Raw genomic sequence first — 21,553 nt, forward strand, 5'->3', positions numbered from 1 at the left:
CCATAACAGTAGATTTTTGAATTATGCTACTGCAGTAGCTTCTCTTTCCATCCTTCCCCTTATTTTTGTCAGGGTGTGGACATATATTTTTTCTTTTCTTAGCAATGTTCTCTTAGGCTTAGCCCTCCCCCCTTTCAGTTGTCATGAAAGCTATAAAGGCCTTGGCATCCGATTTTGACTTTTAGTCAGTTCATCTTGAGCTGAATAACAGGCTGGGCATGTGGAAGGTGCTCTGAAGCTTTGAAATCTGGCTGGCTGTTAATTTCTGTGCGGGATATAACCCATATAGATTAGCCTACTGCAGCAGTGATCATGCTAGCACCTAATGGTTTGATTAGTTTGCTAAAGGACACTTATTATTACATCTCTATATCCACATGCTTCAAAAAACTTTGCAGATTCTCTGTGTCTGGGTCACATTATCAGATATCCTTCCACATCACTGTTGCAGTATTCATAACCTGAGTGATCTACTGCCAAGGATAGCCCAATGTCTCCAGTAAATCAAAGTCTTTAGTATTTATAGGCATCATACATCACATGTACACTCCTCGCAGAAGGCATAGGGCATAAGGGTAACATACATACACATACACACACACACACACACACACACACACACACACACACACACACACACACACACACACACACACAATTTCTCTGCCACCAGTCTGAACACCATTGTTGAGCATCAGTCGGAATGCTCTTCTCCTGCGCTGATTATCGCGCCATGTTTCATATAAGTGCCCCATAGGTGTTTCTTCTTATCTTTCTTTTTAATTTAGTCCTATTGGGTTCATGACATCCATAAAGGGAAAATGTTAGTGTGGGAGGCAGGTTTTTGTCCATAAGTTCCTATGTAGTCATCCCTCCTCTTTATCTATTTAGCTTGAAAACCAGCATCTTAAGCTGTTGGCTCAAGGTTATATGGAGGAATCATCCCGTCCCAAGGGTCAGCTGTCTGCCAAGAAAAAGCCAAAAAAATAATAGATCTGATATGGCTGCTGTCCAGCCTCCCTCAGACGTCTCTTTTGAGGTTAGCTAAAGCCCAGAGGATCATCTGGTGGTTGCCTCAGATTCCTCTGCCCCAACCCTGTCAGAGGCCAGCATGGATCTGACTTCTCACACATCCTCTGAAGCTTTACAAACGTCTGCTCCTGACATCGGGGGGATCCTCTGCTAATTATATCTGAGGGACTGAGGTGGATTCCGCAGATTTTTGGGAGGAGATCCCTGCTACACTTATTGAATACACCAGGGGTCTCACTCTCAGAGGGTATTTAATGTGAACGTCTTGTAGAAAAAGAAACTGAAAACTGAGCATAATTCCCTGTAGTGAAAGATTCCCAATGTGAATGGCAATATTTTACGCAGGGGATATTTAATGCTTTAATGTCTTTAAAGTCTCTTCAAGGGTTGTTTGTGCCTGGCCCTCTATGGTCTTCTACTCCTCTTAAAACACCTAGAGAACTAGATTTTTCAGATGAGGGTATAGATTCTGGTGAAGAATCCCTGCTTACTCTTCTCAAATTCCTTCCCCCTTGGACTATGGTTCAGAGGAAGAGGATTCTGATAGTCCGTGTTCCCCTTTGGAGGAGATCTCTTTTGGTGATACTGCTGCCCACATGATGCATTCAGAAAAGGCACTATGAGCTGTTCCAGATGGAGTCTCCTAAGCCATCAGCTGTTCCGCCTGTTCTGGCTGCCCTCCTTGAGTACCTTTTCAGCAGATTCCGTGGCCCCTGCTTATTAGCCAAGAAACCCGTTAGATGTACAAGGTGAATGAGTAATGTAAATACCTTTATAAATGCCTTTCTACTGATCCTTCTGTAATGTATGTCTCTTCCGACAAGCCCTCCAAGATGTTTCCTTCTAACAAGGTTCTCTCTTCAGATAAGGATAGCAGGGCTATGGAGAAGATGGATAAAAAGGTTTACACTGCTGATACTTTATACTTTCGGGCTATACTTTATACTTTTGGGCTATCAGCTGGCAGACTCATATGATCAGGTATGTTTTGGCCCTCCTTCTCAGGTTTCCAAAGTGGTTTCTGACCTTCATGATTCTGAAGGAAAGCTTTTGCCCTTTTCCTGTTGGGCTGTGCCTCTCAAGTTGCTCATCACTCTATCAAATGCAGTTAGGATGTAGCAGATGCCTCCTACAGGGCTACTGTCTTTGGTTCTGTTATGCCTTGTTGCTCTTGGCTTCATCTGCAGACTTTGCTTGAAGACATTAAGGCCAAACCTTTGGCTGCTCCTCTGGATAACAAAACTCTTTTTGGTGCTGCTGCTGCTGAACTTTTCATGTCTCTCAAGGATAAGGATAAAGCCTTGCAGGAGTTGAAACATATGTTTGTTTCTCCTATTCCTATGTTTCAGAGGAATTACCCCTTAAAAATCTGCTTTTGTTTGTAGGCAGTCTTGCCCTCCGCCTAAGGGAAAAAAGGGTTATAGATGTGTGCCTCCTGCTAAGTCTACTCAAACCCCTACCTCCCAGAAACCTGCTTTTCAGGATAAGTTAGGTTCCCTCTGACAATTTGTTTCTCCTTTCCCTCAGCCAGGTTCCCTTATCCCTCCATCTTTTCCTCTCACTTCCAAATTGGTTAAAGATCACAAGAGGCTCTTGAGTTCTGTCCATTATCTGCTAGGGATATTTCATGGTTTGGAAATCCCTTTCTCAGGCATCTGTCAACCTCCTTGGGAACATCTTCCACTTTTTCACAGAGGTGCTCCATTCTTTTTTGGTCCAGGGTACTATTCAAGCTGTGCCTCCAGTCCAGGTCAGGAGGGGTTTTTATTCCAGAATGTTTTTGGTTCTCAGAAAGGATGGCACTTGGAGACCAGTTCTGGATCATTCCCAGCACAACACCTTTCTCAACATTTCTTCCTTTGGAATGTTGTCTGCTTAGACTGTATATCCCCTTCTTCTACCCCAAGACTTTCTGGTCTCTCTGGACCTCAAAAATGCCTAACTTTACATTCCCATCCATCCCCTTTTCAGGAAATGTTTGCATTTCTCTGTTTCTCCCTTGCATTTCAAGTTCTCTGCTTTGCCTTTTGGCCTTTCTACTGCTCCAAGGGTATTCACCAAAATGCTCTTCTCCTGTCATTGCCTTTTGCAGTATGAGAGGAGTTCAGATATTTCCCTATCTGGATGATATGTTGTCAAAGGAAAAACAGCTTAAAAAATTATCAATACACAGCAGGTTCAGGTTAAGGTACTTTAATCTTGCGGCAAGGAGACAAAAACGTGTTAATACAGAATTTGTCTAACTAAAATCAGGAAGTGAAACCATCTTTATACATTTTTTACAAGACATTGCCTACTATCGCTGACGTAGCAGATCACCAGTTCATAATATTGTTTCATTGCAGTTGTTTTTCCCATATTTTCCGCTGACTCTACAAAGTTTTATAAAAAATCTTTTGAAAAACAGTGTGGCCTTGATGACCACTGGTTAGTTATAACTTTCTACTTATGCAATGTTACCATTCAAGGTACTATGGCTAATTCGAGCACAAAGCAAGTACAGATTCTTGAAGCAGTCTTTTGTCTTTCGTAGTATCAAACTTTCCTGCAGCTGGGTGTATTCCATGGTGACTCGGGAGATTCCACCAGTACTCCTTCCTTAAGTAAAGCTGCTATAATAGGTTTGATTCCTATTCCTGCATCTTTTCTTAAGGGATACTGTCTCTTTTGTGGTCTAAATGCTGATTTTGGCGTGATAGTAATTGGTCCTGCTGTGCGAATAAGTCCTACATCTGATTTTCCTGTTGACCAGAGAGTTTCTGGTATGGTTCATAAGGCTTTTTCTTCCTCTTCTATTAAGAGTGCTAATCAGCTGTCCTCGCTAGACTGCAAGTGTACAGCTGGGTGTGTCCGTGTTATCCAGTTTAACTTCTGCTTTTGTACTCCCTGTTCGGACAGTTCTAATTCTGTCTGTTTCTCCCATCTGGTGACTTTTTCTCCTAGGTCTGCCCATTTCACATTTTTGTCCTTAGTCAAGCTGAGATGTGGTAATCTATTAGATTTATAATGTGCAAAGAATTCCTGGGGCAATGAACAGCTAACTACACTGTTCCCCTCTGTGTCCCAGTACAGATTTCGCAATACTAATCTGTTTGCACGGTTTTTAAACAGTTCTTGTTCATACTCTCTATCAGGTCCTGGTGCGTTACAGTAATACAGAGTACAGTGCAACAAATGTTGTTTGTCAGTGTCGAGGGGATCTTACTGATGGCTAAATTCATCAATTCTTCAGTTACTGCCCCTGGGCCAGTCGTAACCAAGTCCTGGCTGTACCAAGAAAATGTCTCACCCTCCGATCGCACTGCAAAGGTATCAATTTGCCGCTGTGCTTCCATACTCTGCATAGTTGGAACTACTGCTATGGCAAATAACTGCATAAGGTCTCTGCCCAAAAGGTTTACTGGGCATTTTGCAGAAACAACAATTTTGCATTTCTGGGTCATCCCTGAAACAGGGTCAGTTATTGTTATATTATGGGAGAGTGGCTCCCGATACAGCTGTCCATTAGCTGCTTTTACTAATATGTAATCAGGTGATTCTGAATTTTCTGGTAGCTTAGAAGGATGTACCAGGGTTCGTGATGCCCCTGAATCACACAAAAATTTCACTTCCCTCCCCTCTACCAGAAGTATAACTTCGGTTTTGTATCTGCTAAATAAAGCTCCAAGCTCAATAAAGCTAAGTCTAAAATTTCATTGTCTTCACCATCGGTGATTTCTTGCACATCCTCTATTTCTTCTGTCACATTCTCTACCCCCTCTATCACATTTGCATTTGTCTTTTCTTGGTTATTCCCTTCTAGTGATTCCTGGCTATCATATAGTCAGTCCTCACCCTCCTTATCTTCCGTGGCTACCTTCTTGTTTTGCTTGCAATCCCTTGCTAAGTGTCCTTTTTTACAGCATTTGAAACATTCACCCCTTTTCTTTCTCTCTTCAAACTCTTTTGACCGCTTATCAGATTGTTTGTTTCCCTGGGCATTTTTCTTGCCCTTTTTCCCGGACTGTACTACAAAAACTTCTGCTCCGTCTTCTACAGAAAATACTTGGGCTTTCTTTTTCTTTTTGCTATTAAAATGCCTTTCGGCATGCGTATCATACTCTAGTAATGACTGTAATCTACTTGTACGGTGATCTACCATGTGTTTTGTAATAAAGCTACTGATAGGTGTAATACTACCTTTCAAAAATGCATTCTTTAACTGTTGCTCATATGGGGAATCTTGTGTTTGGTCTTCAGGTACCTGCATTCCACAATGGTTATTAAAACATTCTAGTAATCTGGCATAATATCTGTCAACAGTTTCACCTTCTTGTTGGTTGCATTGATTAATGCATGTCCAGTCTGCCATAGGCTTCCATTTCTCAGAGATTCGGTCTGTAAGACCTTTCACTCTGTTGTCTAGCTCTGTGCTACTATGTGGGAGTGGCTTACATTCTGCGTCACGGGGATTCCAGTTGCCACTGATCATGTGCCAATCTGGACCCACAATTTGTCTGACTACTTTTTCTACTTCTTCTCCATTTAGGTTATAACTTAACCTCATGCCCTGTAAGTCTTCTAAGAATTTTCTAAAATTAACTTTCGGATGGGGAATTCCCTCTGTGACTTTCCGGATATCTTCCGGTGTCCACGGTCTATATACCAGGAGAGTTGGGTCCTGCCCTTCCTGTCCTGCCTGAGGATTTGGTACTTCTATGAGTGGGCATATTTCTTCTTCACTCATAGAACGTGAATTTCTGTTCATTGGATGTAATTCAATATCCCCCCTTAATGTACGTGTTCGAGACCTGGTCTCGACGGGATCTCTGACAAACGGTTTTGGTTTCGTGGGGATAGCTGGATATAGCGGAGGTGGATCAACTTGTCCACTCGCTTCATATTCTGGTAAAGGGAGCGGAGGAGCTGGGGGGGGGGCCGATGCTATTACCAAGTTATTGTCTTCTTTATCTAAGAACATTGCTTTTGAATTGTTACTCTTTTGTTCCCTACGATTTGCTTCCTCAATCCACCTGTGTGCCTGAGGAATTCCTAATTTACGCTGCTTTTTAACCCGACTTCTTGCATCGGTTTTAAGCTGTTTAACAAGTTTAATAAGCAAAGATTTTTCTAGTTTGCCATCAAATTTATATTTATTAACCCATTTTGCATAATATTTAACATTATCAGCACATTGTAATTGCATGTATTTTGCATCTTCGGTTAACGGTGGTTCTTGGGATCTTTTTGTGCACTTATTACCCATATTATCCTGTCTAAAAAAGTCTGTTACGTAACCCTGCTTATCCTTTACGTGGTATCACGATTTCTCTTTTTCACAGTTTATCTAGAATAACTGCCTACCTACTCTGTTTCCCTGATCTATGACAAGAATGCAATCTTTCTGTCCCTGACTTGTACAAAAACAAATCTAACAGACAATGCAAATCAAGTCCCTGATCTAAAACAGAAATAAGGTAAAACTACACCTCACCTGAGCCTCTGTGACTGATCCTGCTGACTTGAGGAAGTACCATTAACTCGTCCTTTCAGTCGCAGATCAGAAAAGTGGCTGGCCTCTTTTGAACGACAATTCAGTCGGAGGTCTTTCGGAATAGAAGAACCGATGTGGTGTCTTCCCCATACGGTTTCATGCCACTTGGCCCATCTGACCTGGGGCAAAAAGCGAGCGTCTCCGGCTCAAAGGACCAAATCTGTCAAAGGAAAAATAGCTTCAAAAATTATCAATACACAGCAGGTTCAGGTTAAGGTACTTTAATCTTGCGGCAAAGAGACAAAAACGTGTTAATACAGAGTTTGTCTAACTAAAATCAGGAAGTGAAACCATCTTTATACATTTCTTACAAGACATTGCCTACTACGGCTGACGTAGCAGATCACCAGTTCATAATATTGTTTCATTGCAGTTGTTTTTCCCATATTTTCTGCTGACTCTACAAAGTTTTATAAAAAATCTTTTGAAAAACAGTGTGGCCTTGATGACCACCGGTGTTAGTTATAACTTTCTACTATGCAATGTTACCATTCAAGGTACTATGGCTAATTCGAGCACAAAGCAAGTACAGACTCTTGAAGCAGTCTTTTGTCTTTTGTAGTATCAAACTTTCCTGCAGCTGTGCATGTTCTCATAACACGGACAGAGCTAATTATCCAAGTTGAATAACATCATAGAAAACAGTATTGTTCTTATTTAATTTCCTGACCTAGCAGATAACCACCTGCTTTTCAGTACATTTCCAAAAGGCATAAACATGAATTTTGCTGTGCTAGCAAACTAGGTCAGAGTGCATCTTGCAGTTTCAGAAAGCACAATTTCAGAAAGCATTTCTGCAGTTTCAAACAGAACTATAAAATAGAATGAAATGTGTTAACCCTTTTTGCTTCTAATAAGCACTAAACACATACATTAATATATATTTTTCTGACATATGTGCATTCAAGTGTCTTCCCCCAGTGCTGTGCTTCAGGATCTCCAGTTTACTATCTCCCTGTTACAGAGTCTGGAGCTTACCATAAACTTCCAGAAATCAGTTCAGACACCTTATCAGGACCATATTTTCTTCAGTTCAGGCTTCAGACCATCCCCATGCTAGCATCTCTACCTGTCCCCAAGACCCTGCCCCCCACTGCCTTTCCCCATTCTTTTCTTCATCCTGTAGCATCAGTCACAGACAGGGAATTTCTCATGATCCTTGGGTTCAGGGTTTCCAGCATCCTCATGCTTCCTCTGGAAGGCTGCACACGAGAAATATTCAGTGGTACCTCCAGTCATTGTGGCTTCAACATTGCTACCCCTCTGGACTTCCCATTACCATTCCTTCCTCAAGTTTGTGCTTCAGTGGTGGATTCATCAACTTTTTCTTAACCCATGGTTCCTTTACAAGCTCTAGTCCTGACTCGAGAGTTCTTTACAGATGCCTCAGACAGAGGATGGGGGGCCTACTTTGGCTCTCTCAAGGTTCTGGGTCTCTCTGGCTTCTTCATCAGAGGTCAGACCACATCAATACACAGGAGATGAGCAACCTGCTTCTAGCTTTTCAAGCTTCTCTTTCCCTGTTTCATCCCGGGCCCCTGAATATTTTCACAAACAACACCACAGTGATGTGACATGTCAACAAGCAAGAGGGTAGACATTCCTATCTTCTTTGCAGACTTACTCTTCAGCTCTAGGATCTAGCTGTCCCATATCAAGTGACTCTTCAGGTAGTTCACATTCCCCAGGAGTGCAGTCTAGTGGCAGAACCTTTTGAGCAGGTCCAGCACACAAGCTGGGGTATTCCTCAGGTAGATCTTTTTGCCATCCCTCTGAACAGACAACTTCCTGTGTTCTGTTCCAGAATCCCAAGTCCTCTAGCTTGGAAAGTAGATGTCCTGTCTATTCCTTGGAAGGGGATGTTTCTATATGCCTTCCCTCCCCTTCCTCTGCTACAGCAAGTCTTGCACAAAATCAAGCAGGACACTCTCAAAATCTTGCTAGAGACTCCCTTTTGGCCCAGACAGCATTGGTTCCCCTTCTTTCTGATTTAGCCAGGTGAAATTACAACAGGTTACCTCACCAAGTGGATCTGCTCGCACAAGACAGGGAGTCTCTTGTCTATCCTCACTTGTCCACTCTTCAACTGACACTGTGGGTGATAGGGTTTTGATCCCTTTTATGCACCTTTTTTCTGAGGATATGCTTCACTGCTGCAGGAGGCCAGGAAACCCACTACCAGGAAATAATATATGTCCAAATGGAAAATATTTTCTGTCTGGTGCTCCTCTTGCCATCAGGATCCTCCTGTCTGTGGAGATTCCTCTGGTTCTCTCTTTTGTGTGATCTGCTCCACACTGGGTTAGCCTATGCTTCAGTTAAAGCTCACCTGTCAGCAGTTTCTGCTTGTCTGTGGTTGACTCTTCTCTGGCTTCTAGATTTGAAGTCAAGCAATTTCTTAAAGGCGTCCTTCATATCAGGCATCCCAGGAAGCCTATTCTGTCTTCCTGGGACCTCAATTTCGTACTTGAAAAATTGACTAAGGATTCCAAGATGGTGGTCGCCTGGTGAACTGCATCTACACTGAGCTCCCTACCTTATTAGTCTTACCTCAGTTTCTATACCTTTCAAAAGCCTAGGGACGTTCTATCGAATAAAGGAATCGACTACAGCATCAAAAATCAAACCATTCAGGACTTGCAGCTATAAAGAAAGTGTCTAAATCAACTGTATATCCTATATCAGCTTTCTAAGTCTTGTACTTACTGTGTTCCAGAAGGCCTCAATTTACTGCAGCACTCTGAAGACCACATGGCTAGACAGCAAAAATCTTCAAATGACCCTATTATAATGGAAACACAGAAAAATTGACTAAGACTCCTTTTGAGCCTGCTTCTTCAGCTTCCTTACAGAATTGTACTTGGAAGACTGTTGTTCTTTTGGCTCTCACTTCAGCCAAGAGTGTCTGAAGTTCAAGCTCTCATGGCTGTTCCTTCTTTCTTAGTTTTACACAGAGAAAAGGTGACTCTCTGTACTTATCCATCTTTTATGCCCAAAGTGGTCAATGAGTTGTCCCTTAATCAGTCTATTCATCTGCCTTCCTTTTTTCTTGCTCCGCAGTTTGCCAGTGAGAAGGTTCTTCACTCTTTGGATTTGCATAGACAACTCAGATAGTATTTGGACAAAACTAAAGGTATTTGCAGATCTGTGCAGCTTTTTGTTTCCTTTCATCCCCGGTCCTTGGGTTTGGCTGTTTTTAAGAAAACCATCTCTTCCTGGATTTCTAAGGCCATTTCTTTGTGTTCTTTCTGTGGTAAATGTTTTTCCTCATCAGTGAAAGTTCATTCTACAAAAGTTGTTGCCTCATTTGGTGTTTTTTTTCAGCGTCTATATTACATAATCAAACTTTTAAAAGTTTGAACGTCATATGGTCGACACCATATGATTGAGCTTTTAAAAGTTTGAAAATGTAATAAAAAAAAAATAAACCAAAGAAAAAACCTACCTGAACGGTTTAAATATACCAAGTCCGAGATCGCACTGCAGTGTAGAAAAGGGAAATTTTCCCATTCCGCACTGTATGGAGATCTCCGTTAAAACGTTCAAACTTTTAAAAGTTCGATCATATGGTATCGACCATATGATGTTTGAAGTTTTAAAAGTTTGACAATGAGATATAGACCCCTTTTTTCATGGGGCTGGATAGCAATTCCATCTTTGAGGCTTCTACTTGGTCCTCTGTTCATATTTTCACATTACAAGTCAGATGTTATTTCCAGGGCCAGAGCTGGCTTTGCCAGGACTATCCTGCATGGGTTTCTAGAGGGTCCTTCCATGCTGTCCTCTTCCCAGTCTTCCTCTTGAGCTTTTGTACTCGCCATTTGGTTATGAATACTGCAAGAGTGATATGGAGGGAAATAGTACAGTAGTGTAAAATCTTAACATAACGGTACATGTCCATCTCTTCACTGTTACAGTATTCTGTCTCTCCCTCCTGCCCCTTCTGGTCTAGCCTGTTCTTTCATGCCTTCCTAGCCGAAGGGCTCTTCTCCTTTATCTCCTTTGGGATGCACATGTTTTTCCTTGTCTCTAGGGGCATTCTGTTCCTCCTGAGGCTTTTTCAGTTCTGAGTGTGTTTGTATGTCACCTTTATGCCCTACGCTTTGCACACAGAGCATACTTATGACATATGATACCTATAAGTACTAAAGGATTTGGTATACTGGCTGGACATTGGGCTATCCTTGGCAGGAAAACCCATAGGTTATGAATACTGCAACAGGGAAGAGAAGGACAACAACTGTTATGGTAAGATTTTACTCAACTGTACTTACTCTGCTTTAGCTTTTGAATTATCTGCAGTTCCAAGGATGCTTACAAAGTGTATAGCTCCATTGATAGCTCCATGTAGACTGTAAGGCATTCACATATTTTCTTATTTAAATGCCTTATTTATCTTTACAGAGTCTTTTGACAGATGTCAGGAGTCTTTAACATTGGTTTCTTCTCTCCTTACCAGTCTGGGGGTCCAGATAAATATTAAAAAATCCTCTTTGAAGCCATTACACAGGATTGTGTTTCTAGTTTGCCTTCTAGATGCTTTTCAGCAAACTGTACTTCTTACCAAGAAAACTGTTGATTTTAATCTTGAAACTTTTCTGAACTTCACCAGTCCATCTTAGACTTCAGCAAGAGAATATCTCAGGATCTTGGGGTTAGTGGCTTTCATGATTCCACATACCAGGTTACACCTGAGAAAAATTTCATTGGCTTTTAAAAAACATGTGGACCAAAGATCCTTATCCCTTAGAATATCAAATTCAAAATTTGGGCTTTGTCAAAAAGAATTCCACTAGTAGAGACAGCAAATAACAAAAATTCCAGATCTCCCCTTTACTCCTCTAGTCCCATGTCATTCTGTAAGTACAGACACCTCTTTTTGCTTAGCGAACAGTCAGAGCAAAATGTAGTGGCAGACTAGCTGAGAAGGAACAGGACAGACCCTTATGAATGGAAATTGAATGAGGGGGGTCTTCCAGGAATTGATCCACTTGTGGAGAACACCTCAAATAGATCAGGTCACCTCCTTTCAAAACAAACAACTAAACAAGTACTGTAACAGGACTCCTTGAAGGCAGGCCAGAAAAACAGATGCATTTTCATTCCCGTTTTAGGGCATTCTCCTTTATACACTTTCACCCTTTCCACTAATATCTGTGGTAGTTCTGAAAATTTAGAAGTACTCCCAAAATCATTGTAGTGACTCCTTTTTGGACCAGGCAACACTGATTCACCCTTCTGAAGGAACTGGCCAAGGGCAATCACCACCAGCTTCTCACAGATTGGATCTACTCTCACAAAGCAATGGAAACTTAATATACACCATTCTCAAACAACTTCAACTAACTGCCTGGGTAACTTAATTTTGATACCTTTTAGGCTCCTGTTTTATGAGGATGTGCACTGCAGCAGCTACTAAAAGAAGCAAGAAAATCTGCTACGTGGAACTACATTGGCAAGTTGAAAAGATTTTCTAGTTGGTGCCTATCCAATAACCAGGACCCCATCTTGGATAGTATGCACCACTGGTTGTTAAATATTTGTGTTACTTTCCTCTGGCCTTTCTTATTCCTCTATCAAGGTTCATCTAGCAGCCATTTCAGAATGTCTGCCCATGGATCTTCCCCTTTCATCACTGTTTGTGGTAAAACAGCTTCTGAAGGGAATTGTACATTTTAGGCCTCCTAGAAAACAGGTGACTCCTTGAGTTCTTAACTTTGAGCTGTAAAAGTTAACTATTTCACCCTTTGAATCAGCTCATCAGGTGGGCTTAAGGTTCATCACATGGAAGACAGTACAACTTATTGCTCTGACATCTGCAGGAAGAGTATCGAAGTTGCAGTGTACCATGGTGGGTGAACTCTTCTGGCCTTCTGTAGAGTTAGGGGTCACATAAAGAACAAATCCCTCATTTATGCTCAGAGTTGTTTCGTAACTTAGTTTGAATAAAGCTGTCAATCTCCCAGTGTTCTCTCCAGATCCTCAGAACCAGGGAGAAAGAATTCTACATGCCCTGTATGGGATTCCTGTTATAACCTCGAACTTGTAAAAGTTTGAATGTCACATAGTCGACACCATATGACCGAACTTTTACAAGTTCGAAGGTTAAAACAAATGGCTCTGTATGGCACAGAATGGGAAGATTTCCTTTTTCTGCACTGAAGTGTGATCTCAGAGTTGGTATATTTAAATAGCGGGCGCAGGACGCCTCCCCCCCTGCTCAGAGCTTTTAGGTAAGTTTTTCTTTTTTATTATATATTCAATGTTTCAAACTTCACTCATATGGTAAAAAAGAAATGCAAAAAACACGAACACAGGATAAAGTACCCTCTCAAAAAATCCAAGTGACCAAATAACATATAAAGAGGATACACCAAGACAATGAAAAACCAAAAATAAACTCCAAATATATTCCACAGGCAAATTTATTAGGTAATAAAAACAGTGAGCGCTTTCAATAGAGGTCTTTAATTTATTCCTTCACAGAATGTTGATGTTAGTGAACTTATTATTGATATTAAAAAGTTCACTAGAAATGTTGCTTTAGCTTTACAATTTAAAAATGATGATACCAATGTTAACAATGCTGTTTTTAAAAAAACTTCTGTTTATGTACCTCCTGTACACCCTATATTGGAAAGCTTTGAAAAAGCTTGTATGAATGATTTTTTACTACAATTTGAAAATAATGTAATGAAACCTGAGTTTTTTAACCTATCAAAGGAAGAAAGATTGGCTTTGGATACATTAAAAAATAATACGGAAATAGTTATTAGACCTGCAGATAAAGGAGAGGAGCCATAGTAGTTTTAGATAATTTTTATTATGACAATAGAATCTTGGAACTACTATCAGATACAAATACTTATGTCAAACTTGATTCTATGAATTTAGATAAACTTATTAAAGTGATGCATGCTAATCTCTGACATGCTAATGTGTTATATAATAGATGAGAATTTATGCAACTATTTCTTGGTTGAGAAGCCTCTAGTTCCAGTATTTAGAGGTCTCCCGAAAATACATAAGGATATAAATAATCCCCCACTTAGACCAATTGTGTCTGGAAGAGGTTGGCTAATGGAGAGCATATCCATTTTTTTAGAGAAACAACTCAGGCCAATAGTAGATGATTACACACTCCAAAAGAACCAATACAGGTTCAACCAAGAATACACTTAATTTCCGAACCACTGTGTAAAATGAATAAAGGCACCAGTACTGAAACACGAAGAATTTATTCCAACTCTGCACAGACTAAGCATATGCTTTCACCAGAAACCTGGCTTCTTCAGAGTCTGACATTACAACACACCATATTTAAAACAAAATATATGTTATGATGGTAATACACACAAAAATGTTGTTGATAATACAACAGCAATGCAAGCACAGTACATATGTGTTGATGAAATGTTAAATTGTAATAGGATTCAGGATAGAAGCAGTGATGTGAATCCTAGTAGGCCCACAACGTATAATGAACCTAGTAATTTTATGAATAAGAGTGTTATTTTGACAAATAGCAATGGTCTTGATGAATGTATACCTCCATTAGCATGTGAAATTGTTAGAAGCAGAGGCTTTACAATATATAACTACACTGAACTTGACATTAGTGATGTATATTTTGAGCTATTTAGTAAAGGTATAAACTTTGTGCCAAATTTTAAACTTGATATTGCACAAGTTTTACTTAATTTAAAGTTATATACAAGGAAGCTTAATCTGCAATTGTATTTTTCTGTTCAGGGTTCAGGCGCTGTGTCTACCTTGGACGGGAATACACTAACAGGGATCAAAAGAAAGAGTAGTTTTATGCCCCCTTCAAACCCAGAAATTATTGGATTTGAACAGGTGGTAGAATATGAGTTTAGGAAAATTTGTATGCAAAAATCTGTGGTTGAAGATAATTTATCTGAAAATGAAAGAAAGGTTATACAAGAACTATGGTCAACACAACAGGTTAGATGTATGAGACCAGACAAAGGAGGAGGGATGGTCATTATGAACAAAATAGACTATAGTAGTTATATATTCAGGTTACTTGGAGATGAGAATACATACGTCAGAGCATCCATTAATGAAACCAATAGGGCCTATAGAGGGATAGATATGTTTCTACTTGATGCCTTATATCAAGGTGTCATAAATGAGGTGGAGTATGATTATCTTTCAGTGAAGTTTCCAACTATGCCCAAACTTTTTGGAATTCCGAAAGTCCATAAAGGAACAGAAAATGTGCAGTTTAGACCAATTGTTTCAGCAAAGGGCTCAAAGACAGAACCAATGGCTGCATTTGTTGACTATTTCTGTAAAGAGGCACTCATGGATGCTGACCATATATTAAAGGATTCGTGGCATTGTTTGGAAAGGGTAGGAAGGATTAAAGGCATTGGGAATTAAACTTTTGGTTTCTTGACTGTCGATGTAATTAATCTATTCTCAGTGATTCCACATCAAACAGGGCTGGAATTGTTTTATGACGGTCTTTTAACTAGTTCCAGTTTTGACAAAGAAAGATTAGAAATATGTTATGACTTGATGGAAATAATATTGCACAATAATTTTATACAATTTGATGGGGAGATATACCAACAAAAGACAGGCGTTGTGCCCCTGTCTATGCTAACTTAGTCTTATGGGCATGGGAAAAACAATATGTACTAGATTCAAAATACAAGGATAACATTCTCTTGTATTGTAGGTTCCTAGATGACCTCCTTATATTATGGAAAGGTGATGAGGAGAGTGTGAAGGAATTTTTTACTTACATTAATAAAACCACAGAATTTCTTAGATTCACTTATACATGGAATAAAGAGGTAGTGAATTATCTGGACATTACTTTATATAAAACAAAAGAAGGGCTGGTGAGTACAATCTATAGGAAGCCCAGTTACTCTAATTCGATGTTGCACTACACAAGTTGCCACCCCTTACATCAAAGGAGAGGGGTAGTCAAGGGCCAGATGGTCCGGATTTGTAGGTTAATTAGCAATGATGACCTGTTTAAGAAGGAAATGTACACATTGATCGGAATGTTCCTAGATAGGGGATATCCGCTTTCAATGTTGGTTACTATAAAAAAAGAAGTATATAGAAAAAGAAAAAATAGATACAGTCCTATTCTAAGAGGTCAAGGAGATGAAGGGGGTAATATAGGTGGCAGTAACAACATAGTCACCAATATGAATAGAGCAAAGTTTGTTTTAACCTACAATAAAAAGCAAATGAATTGAGTTCTAGTCTTAGGAACTTGTGGAAGTATTTTCTTAGTAGAGACACTAGAGAGATTTTAGGTGATACCCCAGTGATTGTTTATGGAAAAGGAAAAAATTTGAAGAACGTTCTTGAAAGAGAGGGTAAAAGCAATATTAGATCTAGTATGAGCAAATGTGGCTCATGCAAAGGATGTAGATTTATAGCAGTAGGGGCATATATATATGCGTTGTGGGTCATCAACATACAATACCTTGTCCAGGTGCTTGCAATTGCACCACTAGAAATTGTGTGTATCTTGCTTCGTGTATGTCATGTGATGCATTTTATGTGGGCATGACTACAAGAAGTTTGAAAGAAAGAATAAGAGAGCATGTTAGTTCTGTTAGAAGGAAAGATGAATATAATGCACTTTATTTACACAGTAAGGTATGTGTTAATTTTAATAAATTTTTATTTTTTATCATAGATAGGGTTAAACCCAACATTAAATGTGACACACAAAACAGGGTAGCAAGATTAGAAATGGAATGGCAGCTTAGGCTTAATGCTACCAGGCGCCCTGGACTAAATGAATGTGTTTCTTTAAAACCTCAGTTGAAATACTTAAGTAGTATTATCTAGACAAAATGTTTTTATTTTTACAATCTATAATACACAACATATATTGAGTATATATATTTATTTAATTTAATTGTATGTATTATTTATGTTAAATGACAACTAATAGTTTGCCATTTTTTTAATATTACATTGTGATGTTGAAACATTATTTGTATTTTATGAAAAATTGTTTGATTAATTAATTGGTTAATTGCATGGGTGTGGAGAATATATTAGCTTGTTTTAAATATGGTGTGTTGTAATGTCAGACTCTGAAGAAGCCAGGTTTCTGGTGAAAGCATATGCTTAGTCTGTGCAGAGTTGGAATAAATTCTTCGTGTTTCAGTACTGGTGCCTTTATTCATTTTACACAGTGGTTCGGAAATTAAGTGTATTCAATAGTAGATGATACCATATCTATTCTTCGTGATACACAACATGTTTTAGAGACTTTAGCAAAACACAATATTTATGAAGAGATAAGAGACTCAGATTTTTTGGTTACTTTAGATGTTACTGCTCTATTTATGAGTATACCTAATGACGTAGGCATAGATTTTCTAAGACTATTTTTATTACAAAGAGGTATGTCTAACAATAAGGTTATTATGTTTACCATGCTATTAGACCTGGTCCTCTCCAATAATGTTTTCACATCACAAGGTAGTTACTACCTTCAAATTAAGTCTTGTGCCAACTCATATGCTAATTTAGTTCTAGCATATTGGGAATTCACTTACATATTAGAACATGAAATCTACTCTAAATACATTAGATGTTACAGGAGATTTGTGGATGACGTTTTTTTGATTTGGAGAGGAGATTTCATCACTTTACAGGAATTTATTGCATATGCTAATGGTACTACTACGTTCTTAGAATTAACTAGTACTACGTCTCAAACAAAAATCGAGTTTTTAGATGTGTTACTTAGTAAAGAAATGGGGACTCACCACTGAGGTGTTTATAAGTCATGTAGAAAAAATAATATACTCCATAGAGATAGCATGCACCCTTCACATATATATAAGAATATTATTAAAAATCAAGCAACACGCTTTTCAAGGATCACTAGTAATGATTCATTATTTGCAGAAGCTATAAACAATATAGAAGAGGAATTTATAGATAGGGGATATCACAAGAAAGAATTAAATGGTTTACATAATATAGAACGTGATGGTAAGGATAGACCATTTATATGTAGAACCACATCTTCAGTTAGGACTAGATGTAACTTTGCCAACAGCAATAAGAGAAGAATAGCATTACCATATACTAATAATAACTTTTCTGTAATTAATATTATTAAAAGACACTGGAATATTCTACAACTTGATGAGAATATTATGAGAGTAGTAGGAGATAGACCTGCATTTAGCTATAGGAACACTAAGTCCTTGAAGAGACTATTATGTTATGGGAACAATAGACATGATGGTATAGTTTCACAAAGGAAAGGCACGCATGCATGTCGTACTTGCAATCAATGCAGTTACATTAAAAACTCCAATGAATTTATACATCCAGACACAGGTAAAAGATATGAATTTAATAGGTATGCAGACTGTAAAAATAGGAATGTGGTTTACTTAGGTCAATGTAACAAATGTCAATGTTTCTATGTAGGTATGACTACTAGAACTTTAAGAACATATATATGCTATTAATAAAGAGAATGAAACTAATGCTTTGGCTAATCATGTGCTACAAAGAGACAGCACACACACTTTTAGTTTTTTAGTATTGGAACACTTTCATGATACAGTGAGACTTGGTTGTATGCGAAATAATATAGAGAAGAAGGAGATAAAATGGATAATTAAGCTAGCAGCAGATAGAGGTCATGGTCTCAATGAAAAAATCTCTTTGAGACCTTTCTTAGCAGACAGACCCTTTACACATTAGTATAAGATGTATGTTTTATGTGCCATTTTATTATATATATATTTACTTTTAAACATACATTTCAATATTTAAATAATTTTAAATATTTATATGTTTTTATTATGTGTTCATATATTTACATAAGTTGATATTCTTTTGTTTTTGCAATGTTCTTTATATAATATTCTTCACAATATTCACAAGGAATGAAGTATTATATATACTTATTGGGCTACCAATGAACTGATGTTTTGTTATCAAGCCTTGTTGTGGCTCTCCAATAGGAGTTTTTTTAGTACTATTTAAGAGTGTTTATGCTGTTGATTGATTAAGTCTGGTGAAGCGTCCTGGACACTGTTTTTATTACCTAATAAATTTGCCTGTGGAATATATTTGGAGTTTATTTTTGGTTGGCTTCGATTGTCTTGGTGTATCCCCTCTATATGTTATTTGGTTCGCTCATATGGTGTCGATCATATGAGGTTCAAAGTTTTGAAACTTTGAGTATATAATATAGACCCTCTGTATCTACATAGGCAGCTTAGGTACTATCTTGCAGAACTAGGTTCTTTAGAAAAGCAGATTAGGAATTTATTTTTTATGGTGGGACAAAGAAAGGACAACCCATGTCAGATCACACTATTTCAAGATGGTTGCCCTCAGCTACTGGTTTTTGTTGTTCCCACTATGGCAGATCTACTCCAGGCATAATCGAGGCACATTTTACCAGAGCCATGGCTTTTGCAATAACATACTGAAAAGAAGTGGACTTCTAGAGACAGCAACATGGTTCTGTGTTCATATGTTTACAAAACATTACAAACTGGATTCCTTTTGCAGATCCATGGCTACCTTTGCTAGAACCATTTTCCAGGGGCTCCTGAATCCTTATCCTTCCTACTTCCAGACTGGGTACACTTAATCAACCCATATTGCAAAAGACTACTCAGCAGTGGGATTGATTAACATAGTACAGTTCTGTAAGTTGCACTTAACATAACAGTAAATGTTCAAATTCCTCTCTGCAGTAGTAGCCACACCCAGTCTCACAGCCCCTATTTCTGTATATAGTTAGTTGTTGGGTTATTAAGGTTTTTGTTACTGTTTATATCTTTTAGATGTTTAAGATGAGTAAGCTGTTTCTGTCTACATAGGCAAGAAAGTCCTGAAATTGTCTGCTATCAAACTACTGATTTCTCTCCAAGGGGCTAGTGTAGGTGTGGGAGGGAGACAGAGCTTTGTGAAGCTGGCCAGCTGTATCTTGAACAGGATACAACCCATGTAGCTAAAGACTACTGTAGCAGTAAGGAATTTAAACATCTACTGTTATGGTAAGTGCAGCTTACACAATTGTACTGCACTACTGCCATAGCTGAAAACATTTAAATGATAGTAATGGTTTAAATATGTTTTGTACCATTATTTAATTAATTTGAATACAATTTATCTTTCATATTTTTGTATCAACCTCGTTCATTTCCTCACTTAGTGTACTCTTAATATGGGGAATGGGTGAAATTGTGCTCAGTAAGTGACTCATTTAAGATGTTTTCTGTTTCTGATATCTTTTCTTCCAGACAGTGTCAAGTGCAACACTGGCAAAAACACAAGCAAGCCTGTAACCTGATGGCAGATGCTATGAAGAAGCTGAAAGAGGAACTTAACATCCAGCCATAAAAGCTCTGCATTTATAATCAGCACATCCATTCCTATTACTGGAGGAAACTTCTGGATCATACATTTTCTCTCGATCAGAGGGCCTAAAAAATTATGAGATACAGTGTTAAGCTTTTCCATTAAGAGTCCAGCTGTCTTGGCAATGAAGTGTACAACTCTGTAACAGAACAATGGTCTCCCTAAAGCTGTTTGAAATATTGTGAGCAGAAAGCAGTATGTATAGTGGATTCAGATGACATTTCCCAGGCTTTAGTAGGGAATATCCACAGACTCAGATATATTCTGCAAGAAACAGAAGCAAATCAGTAGTGCTCACCTACAGATATATTCTTCCTGTTAGTATTGCTTTTGTTACTATACTGCTGAAGAACTGCTATAATGACAAACCTGTGTGATTCTGCAAATGTTACTATTTGATATAAAATGCTGCAGCAAACAATATGTTTTTATTTAAATGTAGAAATAGGTTTGCTGTCTACAGGGAGTACCACAGAAACACTTCTACGTTAAGCATTTTGTCTTGTTCAGGGATAGTAACTACTGTAGAACATTATTGTTCCGGAGATGGTCACTCGAAGATATTTTCAAATCTTGTGTCTGCCAGAAAATATTTATACAAGTGCTACAAAAGCTGCTTTGATGTTGAATAGCTGCATATACAGAAACTATCCATTGTTTTAGGTCAGTGTTGCCCTGTGTCACATGTTCATGCCACAGCCCCTCCCCCTGATTATTTATGCTGTATTATTTAAATGTTAAAATTATTTAAAAAAATAACTGGTTGTATCAGCAGACACGTAATCTAGAAACAGCACATTGAGAAATGTCACCATTTTTCCTGTTGTGTTATACCTAATTTATTTTGTCATCTAGTGGCAGTTTAGCTTAAATAAATTAATCATTTAACAATTCCTATCAGGGTGATGGAACTGTACGGAAATGCTTCTTATTTATGTGTGTTTAACACTATTTTCTTTTGCTAAGTGTTTGTCTTGGTACAGTTTGCTTTGTTGTACAGATAGCAACAAATTGATGCGTCTGATTTTATTAGAACTGATTGTTAATCTTTTTATTTCCATATTAGATTAGGGTCTGATCAGTTTTCTCAGAATACTGTTAAGAATCTTGAGGAAAAATGCAAGGCATGTTTAGTCTGTTTCATGTGTGATGGTGGGTCTTTACCACCACATCTCCCCAAGCACACATGCATGTACACCATAAATTGTGTTTGCAGTTTGTAGTTTCCATCTCATTTATTTCAAGTTATTTGATATTGTAAGGGTTTAATGTTGTATGCTTAGAAAATATGTTTAAATCTAGAGCAGTTACTTGGTTTGCAGTGTCTACCGTTCCTGATATTGTTCAGGCTAAATAGATATATAATAACTCAATATTCATAAAGGATACATTACAAAAGGGGTTTTGCTTCCAATGGAACTGTGTAAAGCACCCACTTGAATCTCTATTGTATGGTAGGAAAAAAATCAAGCAATCAAGCATTATAATACTTCTGTGTTTCTACAGAGGCATATTGCACCAGCTTATGATACTGCTAGAGTCTGCAGAGTCCTTCTGGCCTCTCAGACTGTTTGGGCCAAG

The 21,553-nt window shown here is 38.4% G+C and overlaps 1 protein-coding gene across 1 annotated transcript in view; it reads left to right on the forward strand.

Annotated features, from left to right (window-relative positions):
• Positions 1–21,194, forward strand: part of ZMYND10 (zinc finger MYND-type containing 10) — a 1,873,846-nt gene extending 1,852,652 nt beyond the window's left edge. The window contains exon 12 of the mRNA XM_044078166.1: positions 19,855–21,194. Within this exon, the coding sequence (XP_043934101.1) occupies positions 19,855–19,954 (100 nt within the window). The 3' untranslated portion in view covers positions 19,955–21,194. The remainder of the gene's footprint in view (positions 1–19,854) is intronic.
• The last annotated feature ends 359 nt before the right edge of the window (positions 21,195–21,553 follow it).

This window comes from Protopterus annectens, chromosome 7.part0, assembly GCF_019279795.1.
Source record: "Protopterus annectens isolate FY-2018-M chromosome 7.part0, PAN1.0, whole genome shotgun sequence".
Lineage (NCBI taxonomy): Eukaryota > Metazoa > Chordata > Ceratodontiformes > Protopteridae > Protopterus > Protopterus annectens.